General features: G+C 38.3%; 1 protein-coding gene across 1 annotated transcript; it reads left to right on the plus strand.

Annotated features, from left to right (window-relative positions):
* The first annotated feature begins 524 nt into the window (after positions 1-524).
* Positions 525-6,058, plus strand: LOC147851213 (putative LRR receptor-like serine/threonine-protein kinase At1g51810). Its single transcript, XM_087335468.1, has 15 exons — positions 525-669; positions 785-1,412; positions 1,544-2,040; positions 2,374-2,515; positions 2,640-2,711; positions 2,864-2,935; positions 3,157-3,228; positions 3,326-3,406; positions 3,600-3,907; positions 4,171-4,382; positions 4,543-4,666; positions 4,816-4,911; positions 5,024-5,213; positions 5,396-5,534; positions 5,616-6,058. The coding sequence occupies exons 1-15, from the start codon at positions 555-557 to the stop codon at positions 5,871-5,873; spliced, it is 3,006 nt and encodes a 1,001-aa protein (XP_087191594.1). The 5' UTR covers positions 525-554; the 3' UTR covers positions 5,874-6,058.
* Positions 6,059-9,157: the final 3,099 nt, after the last annotated feature.

Here is a 9,157-nt window from a genome sequence, read left to right on the forward strand (position 1 = left end):
GAAAAATCCAACAAATACATACACAAGATAAGCTTTTACTACCAACTTGAGGACGGCATAGTCTTTTCGATATAATCATTAATGAGCCTTATGGGATGAACTAGTAGATGGATCATCACACAATTAGGCTATTATTTGTTCAAGAACGACACCCACACACATCATTCATGGACAAATGTAGGCATAATAGATTGGCAACACCACAACGTGGTATAGAATGGTATCTATCTATGTAACTATGGTCTATATATATATTCCGGAATATATATATATATATATATATATATATATAGAGAGAGAGAGAGAGAGAGAGACCTAGTCGTACACATGAGTCATGACTATGAAGCGAACCTTTCTTTATGCGAATCTAAATCCTCTACTTAAGCAAGTAGTGCGCGTCTATATCGAGATATGTAGAAATCTCAAAGTCAATGCGACGACTTTGAGATCTCTCTTGGCTTTCTTAGAAACCTCCTACACTATTTAATGGATCGTCTTCGTGTGTTTTGTTGGTAATTCATCCAACGGCTGTTCCTCTGTTGATCGGATCAGCTATGGCGTCCAGAACTACCCCTACTTGCAGGCGATTCATCGTCTTCCCGATTCTTCTGTTACTTCCGTCTCTCACTATCCTTGACATCCATCTCTGCACTGCCAAACCTCCGGCTGGTACTAATTACAAACACTAGATTCATGATTTAGCAGATAGATTAGTTCATTATATTTCAGTACCTGAGTTGAGCATGTTAGTAACATCAAAGTTATGATGTTCTATTTTATGTAGGGTTCGTCAGCATAGACTGTGGGTCATCCCAAACCAGGAATTACACTGATGGCTTAGGCATTGAATGGGCACCAGACATCACAATTTGGCCGGACATCAGCAGCTGGTCTTTGACGTCGGCTATAACACCCCCAACTGGCAACACTAGCGGTGGTGCAAAGTATCAGACGCTGCGCTACTTCCCTCCTGCCAGTAAATCGACATTAAATCAGAAGAAGTTTTGCTACACGTTGCCAGCCAAGGGCGATGATTACTACCTGGTTCGAGCCACATTCTGGTACGGGACATCGGCAACGACGACGTTGTATGGCACGCGTGTGCCAGGCATCATAAGCTTCAGGGTGGTGGTAGACACATTCACAGGAGCACAGATCACCATTACGCTACCACAAACCTCCCCGCAGACGGAGGAGATGTACGTTCGGGCACAGAGTGGGAGCTCATCGGTGTCGGTGTGTTTTTCCGCGGCATCTGACAATAGTGACAGCCCGTTCATAAACGCATTGGAGTTGCGTCCTCTTTCATCGGATATGTTGTTTGTGTCTGTGATGAACAGTACAAACACTGCACTCCGCACTGCATCTCGACTGGACTTTGGTGCGTCTGCGTCTGGCCCTCCCATCATAAGGTAAATCTCATGTCCAAACTGGGAATGGTGGGCCCATGTTTGCATGCAGTATATTGTATTGAGTTCTTGACTTAGTGAGCCTTGTGTGTGTTGAGTTTGCACTTACTTGAGCATTGAACCGGCGGTATCAGGTATCCAGATGACTCCCTAGACAGATTGTGGGTGGCGAATACGACAGGGCCTACCATCCAGACAAGTTTGGCTGTGGACGTTGAGGGGATGCACGATTCCCCACCCGTTTCAGTGCTCCAAACGAGCCTCGTGGCCTCCAGCAACGCTGGCTTTTATTACAACCTCACACGTAATCTGGCTGGCACCTCCTCCGCCTACTATTATCTGGCATTCTACTTCGCCGAGGTTGACTCGCGTGTCAATGCTTCGGGACTCCGTGTGTTCGATATCTGGGTCAACGGAAGGTCATTTTTCTCAAACGTTGACGTCTATAACAGGGTGCATTCCTATTTGGCCTTTGAGATTTACAGTTCCAAGCCTCAGGGACCCTACTCTGACCACATCCTCATCAACGTCACATCCACGCCGTCTTCCGTCTATCCCCCTTTCATTGCAGCGCTTGAGATCCTCCAAGGCTTGGACAATCCCATGGTCTCCGCCACATCCCTCGTCGACAGTAAGCTAGCTACTCTGTTTTCATCAATGCATTGGAACTACTCTGTGCTTTATTCAATGTATTACCCTAAACTGTGAAGATTCAACAAGAAAGAAAGAAGGAAGATAGAAACGATAGTTTTTGGTTTGTTTTAGTTTCTCGGACGTGTCCGTTACAAAACGTGCACCTACCTCTTCATATTATAGAGGGTTACATATTTTCCTAAAACTAGAATATTAAAATAAGATAATGGCAATCACGTTTCCAACATTAAAACGATTGTAACATAAAACAAATACATCGTTTTTCATCGGAGCCATTTACTAACTAGTTGTGTATCCTAATTGTTAACAGTCCTGGGGGTTCAAGGTATAACTACTGCACTATCCAAGAACTTAAGTAGATTCACAGGGGACCCGTGTTTCCCTGTGGAATATAAATATCCATGGCTCAATTGTACCGGCAAAGGCATCCTCCCTACTCGAGTGACTTCTATGTGGGTAGATATACATTGAATATTGAATGTTTATCCTATTTTTGCCTCTTATTTTCCTCAATTGTGGTGAACCATGTCGAAATTTCAACCGATGATTCGTATCTCATGTGGCTCTAAATAATAGATCCTTGTCTAACTGGAACCTAGTGGGAAATATACCAAGCAGCATCAACAATCTTGATCAAGTTGTAAACATGTAAGGTTGCATCCTTTTAAGATTTCTGTTGTAAACTATGCCTTGAAGGATTAAATGGTAAAGTTTTCTTATAATTGGCGTACATGATAAACTGAGAAATCACTGTAACTCAAAGATATTACCCTATGCAATACTTACCCATTTTGATACAGCTCTTTGGATGGCAATGCATTGGAGGGGCCTATCCCGGTCGATCTGAGCAACTTGAAGAACCTCGAATCGCTGTAATTGACTGCTCCATTCGCCATTTATGCTCTCATTCATGTACTAGTTGAAATTAAGGGGGAATATATAGATGTGGTTCTAAGAGCTCATTTAGCAATAAGGATCACAAGAATAATAAGCATCATGTACACATCTCTAACCCTTCATACTGTAAATGCAAGGAGTAATAATATGCGAGGTAGAATGATCCTTATTGTTTTACCGTCGGGTTTGTCTGCAGGAACCTGAGCTATAATAAGTTGAGTGGAGGCATCCCTGATTCACTTGCGAAATTGCCCAAATTGACATATCTGTGAGGGGCAATTCAGTTTGTTATTGATATTCCTGGATTTCTATTGCTTGAATTTTCATGTCAGAGTTATCATTATTCTTTTGCCACGTGCTTGAAGGGACTTACGATACAATAACTTGAGCGGAGAGATTCCTCTGCTACTGCAACAGAGGGCAGAGAATGGTCAGCTCATATTCAGGTGCGTGCGGTTACTCTTTTGCCTTACAAAATAAACTACCTGCATTTCATTAATCCATTTAAACAGCTTATGCACAAATACTTGATAAATTTGCCAATCGGCTCACTTATTGCAATAAAAACACAAGTAATTCCAAAAGCTCCTACCTGAAAGAAACCTAAAGTGAACTAATTATGGTTTCCTATTTCTATAGAACTGAGGGAAACAACTTTCAGAGCAACCAACCAAAGACATCACCATCGCCACCGCCACCGCCACCGAAACAAAGTCGGCTTCCGTTGATAATTGGAGTGGTGGTTGGGGTTGTTGTGGTTCTTTGTGTTGCCATTGTGTGCATAGTCATTGTGTGCAGAAGAAGAAGAAGAAGAAGAAAACTTGCAATTCCTACTTCCCACAATGAAGCAGCTGTTCAGAATAAAGAAATTCCTTCTCAAAATCATGCAAATCAAGCATACCAACCGCATGGCCTTGCGACCTCAAAAACTGAACCTTATCCTAACGGTCAGAATCAAGAAAATTCTTTCTCATTTTTTATTGGGTTCTTATAAGCATACCTCGGACGCTTGAACCACTTGCACCCTTTCGATTTGGGCACTCTTTTATACACACTCTGCCGCGCGCACACACACTTTCACTCCCCTCGTTGATATATTATTGAATATGGATAGCTCTGTCTTCTCCGTCCGACTTCGAAATTTAACACCTTTAAGTATCGTAATAATTTCTTGGCAGTGTCGTTGATATTGGTAAAACAATTTATGCAGTTGTGAGCCACACAAGAGTAATTGAAGCTACAAATGCTGCCCGTCGCTTCACGCATGGAGAAATTCAGAGAATCACCAACAATTGCTTGGAAGAGATCGGCAGTGGTGGTTTTGGAATCGTGTATAAGGGACACCTTGGAGAGGGTAAATTCGTTGCTGTCAAAGTATCGTCCCATGCATCACAACATGGCTCAGAGCAATTCTTGAATGAGGTACTATATAATAATTTCATAATGCCCTCCTAAAAAAGACAAGATTGATGAACCATTAAATTGGCAAAAGATGATCCTTAACTAGTTGAATGCCTCTTCATATTCTGTCTAACTGTCATTAATAATTCATTTGGCTACTTTAATGGACATCTAAATATAGGTAGCTGTTCTATCACGAGTACATCACAAGAACCTTGTGCGATTGCTGGGATATTGCACTGAGGAAAGGCTAGTGCTAGTTTATGAATTTATGCCAAATGGATCATTATTTGATCGCCTCTTTAGTGAGATTTCTTATCTTCTCCTATGTTCTGTATATGTTGGTAACACAATCTGTTGAATTTGCTCAATAGATGTTTTATTTCATTTTCCAAGTTAATACAAAGTTTCAGGATGATATGGACTAAACTAACTTTATTTCCTTCTTCAAAAGTCTCTAAAAAACAAAAAGGAAACACATCATTAGCACCGACAGCTACTCCTTTGACATGGATTCAAAGATTACAAATTTTGTTGGATGCAGCCAGAGGTGATAGATATTGGATTCCTTTCAATTAACATACATACATACATATATATATTATACTTTGTTATTATATGCTAATTCTACTTAGCCGTAATTTGTTACAAAATGATTATAGGTCTTGCATACTTACACCACAGTTGTGACCCAAAAATCATTCACATGGATGTCAAGAGTAGCAACATTCTAATGACTAAAAACTTGGAAGGGAAAGTGTCGGATTTCGGAATATCAAGGCCAAATTTCAGTGATGGAGGCATTCAATTAGCGACACAGCTAGTGGGTTCTTTAGGATATATGGATCCAGAGTATGTATTACCAACTTAATACACATAAAACTTGGAAATCTTTTCGAAGAAATAATCTGTTATGTTAAATTACCTGTTACATGTCCCCATGACATGTAACAGTAAATTATTTGAAGTACCAATGCTTAACTTTAGCATTATGTAACGTTTCCATGATTAATCAATGATGATATCATTTCTAGGCTTGCATCCACATCAATATTGTCGGAAAAGGTTGATATATACAGCTTTGGAGTTGTTCTCTTTGAAGCTCTATGTGGCAAACCTCCTCTTATAAGAGATCGCGGAGGCCCAAAACACAAAATTCTCATCGTAGATTGGGTATTAATATTATCAAATGATAAGTGAAAATTCAAGTCAAATCTTAGCTTCCCTAAAATCACTCAATTTTTATTGTTACAGGCTAGACCGTATTATGAAAAGGGTGCAATAGAGGAGATTGTAGACCGAAAAATTGGAGAAAACTACAATGCCTCATCCATATGGAAAGTGGCAGAGATTGCCATGGCATGTGCTCAATTTACGGGTAGAAAACGACCAACAATGAATGAAGTTTGCAATGAGCTTGCTGAGGCCTTGAGGTTAGAGATGAGCTCTAATACAATCTCGCCTACAACTACAGGAGAATATTTCCCCCCGATTGACGTGAATGCGAGATGATCAAGAATAAATACGGACATCTCATCTATGGTTTGTTCTCAATACATTTGATTTGATGCACAATGTAATTCAGAAGTTAACCAATCATTTCCAGAATGTATTATTTTCATTGAAGACGTTTGAATATCAAACTATCATTTTCATTGATTAAGTTATTTTTGTTTAGATAATAATTTATTTTCTAAGTCAACAATGATCTAAGCTCCGAGTGCAAGATGCTTGATTGATGAGATCAAGAGAGTAGCAGAGTTCATTTGAAAGTAAACAAGAAAGAACGAATAGTTGATGGATTAACAAAAGAAAAACTTAATGTCATTATATAGGTTGCACGCAAAACGATTGATTATAAGTATTATGATCAGAAAGAAAACAAGAAAATTGTGTGATTCTAGAACTCATGATTATAAATTTATGATATCCAACATTTCAGGACCCTTAACAAATGAGAAGGCTGAATATAAACTTTGTGGTTAGAAAGTATGAGGTTAATGTAGAGAAAAGACAAGATTAAAAACGTTCGGAAAGGAATTCAACGTATCAGTAATGAAGGAGAAGATGGCGTTTTTTTATGTAGAGTAGCAGTTTTGATAGTATTTATTTCGCTTGAAATATGTGAGAGCACTTATAGTTTCCTGTTTTTAGGAATGTAGGGGTGCACGTGAATGACAACCCTTTTAAGGATATAAGTTTGAATATTTTGGTAACTTCTTGTGTTCTTATATGTATTCTCAGATGTGGCCATAGTGCCTTATATGTATATATTTGTTTTGGTTTAGGGTTTAGGGTTCTATATAGCTCCCTGAACCTCTTCCTCTTGAAGTAACGATGTGAAATTCTCAAGGGGGAGTAAGGGATTTCTTAGTGAATATGTAAATGTTGTGGCCATGCCATCTTCCTTTAAAGGTAGACATGGACACATCTCGGAGCCAAATCCAACATCAAATTGCTTCACCTACCTGGCAACTATAATCATTTGGCTCCTAATATCCTCATTCTACACATTACCTCCACTATTCACTAAGAGGTCAATTGATTCTCCAGGTTTTTTGGATTCAAGTGCCATATATTGATCCTTGAATTATTTCCCAACTTATCACATTCACCTTAATCATCATTAAATCAAGTGCCATATATTGATCCTAAGCATTGAATTGGGTTATTCAGATCTCTTATTCTAATGGGCCGAACATCTAGTCCAAGAATGATGTTGAGAAGCTCCTAGATAGAATCCACAATGTGGATAGGTTGAGTCTTACAGAAATCAACTTTGGTATGCCCTAGAATGTTATTTTACCTTTCCTTTCCCATTCTAAAAAGTGATGCAGAAGAGGGACAGGGGGGTCATTATGTATTTGGTTTTTTTATGTTTGCCTTTCTCATTGTGAAAAGAGATGGGGAAGAGGAAAAAAGGGAAATTTGCATTTTGGGTTTTGGTTTGTGTGAGAAATAAAAAAGGGTTCGAGAAGAGAAAGTTTTAGGGTTTATGAGTTTTTTTCTAGATTACCATCTTTCTATGTCTTCTTCATGCATTATTATTCTTCAAGGCGTGTTAGGGATTGGTTGTTTTAATCTACGTCTTCACCTCTCCACACCTATGGTGGTTATCAGAGTTTATGAGAACTTTAGTGGGAGGAAACGTCGAGCTATGGATGTATTTAGAGATCAATCCTTCGCATTTTAAGTCATACCAGAGTGAGGTGCTCAACCCTAATGTAAGTCGAATCACATAAAATGAATATCGCAATATATTCACTTGGTTTGACATTTGTGACTTTTGATGGGTCTCATCATCCTATTGACTCTACTCTTAGATTGAGACTTGGCACAAATCCACACATGAAACTCAAAAGGCTCCAACACTGGAAAGTTTCTCATCTAGCATTTCGAATTGTTGTAACTTGTGACTTCATCTCACTATGAGTCCCACTTTCACCATCACTTGTTGAAACCATCTGCACTATTTGCCCAAACACTCACAAAGTAAATGAACTAATCCTCATTACACGTGCTCTTATCTCCTCCACAAGTTATGTTCAATAAGCAGTGTGTAAATGTTTCAGCTTTGATACACCATAAGAAGTGTGAAACCTTTGTAGCTTTCATACCACGTTAACGATTGCATGGACAAATAGAGATTGATCATTTATGTATTGAGCATGCAAAACATCACGCAAAAGATATAGACATATTGTCTTACAATAAAGAATGAGACATGGTTTCGTGTTGTCAATGGCACATGATGGGAAACCATCTCTAAAGCGAGAAATTTATCTAATTTAAAATGTTATTTCCAAATAAACACAAAAGAACAAGTTTCAAACTCAACACAATTCTTCCTTGAAAGGAATATAAATATCACTAGGATAACTATTTCATATATTAAATAAGTATATTCTGAAAGATGTACCTACAACTTGTGTACAAAATCAAAAACTTGAAGATCTTTGGATGTTGCTTGCCCCCATTACTATATGGCATATATGGACAGCAAGGTGTACCAGGGTATTTTCCGCACACAAACGCCCTCCAGCTGAATCGATTAAGCTAATTTGGCACACACTCATAACTACACTAAGAGCTCAATATGAGCGGATTAATGGTACTAATGATGCTGCAGACCTAATGAGGCTGAATTTTCGAAAAAGATGGTGTACGACACCGATGGCAGCAGCAAATGGAATGGATATACTATGGAAGTATGATGTACCCAGATGGTTGTTTCCCCCTCCCATTAGTTGAACGAGGGGCGTGAAAGACATGGCAAGTGGGATAGTGAAGGTAGGTGATGTATCTGAAAGGATGGCTTGAGTCATATGTAAAAGTGTAAGATAAATAAGTGAGATCTCTTGTATGTAGGCTAGGATAATCTTGGCACGGCCTACCTGAGAAAGGGATCGTGTTCATGTATATTTTAACTAATGGAGTATATTCTTTTTTGGAAAAAAAAAAGATATTTTTATTTATTTTTATTTTTATTTATTTAAAAATAAATTTTAAAAAAAATAAATTTTAAAAAAAATAAATTAAATCATGTTTTCCTTTTAATGCCTTATTCTCACATTTTGAAAAAATTTAAAATTTAAAATAATGAAATTTTTTTAATTTTTTAATTTGAATTTTGACCTAAGTTGAAAACCGAAACCGAACCATGAAACTGCGGTTTTACTTGCTTAATGGCTTAATAGTTTGAAATTTTTTAATGGTTTGGTTTAAAGGTTTTGTGGTTCGGTTCAAGTTTCAAAACTTTTAAACGGTTCGGTTTCAAACCGGTTCGGATTTTACCC

Source organism: Azolla caroliniana, unplaced genomic scaffold (genome assembly GCF_043228905.1).
Source record: "Azolla caroliniana isolate FFs.n. ecotype wild unplaced genomic scaffold, voAzoCaro1.0.p SCAF_20, whole genome shotgun sequence".
In the NCBI taxonomy this organism is placed as follows: Eukaryota; Viridiplantae; Streptophyta; class Polypodiopsida; order Salviniales; family Salviniaceae; genus Azolla; species Azolla caroliniana.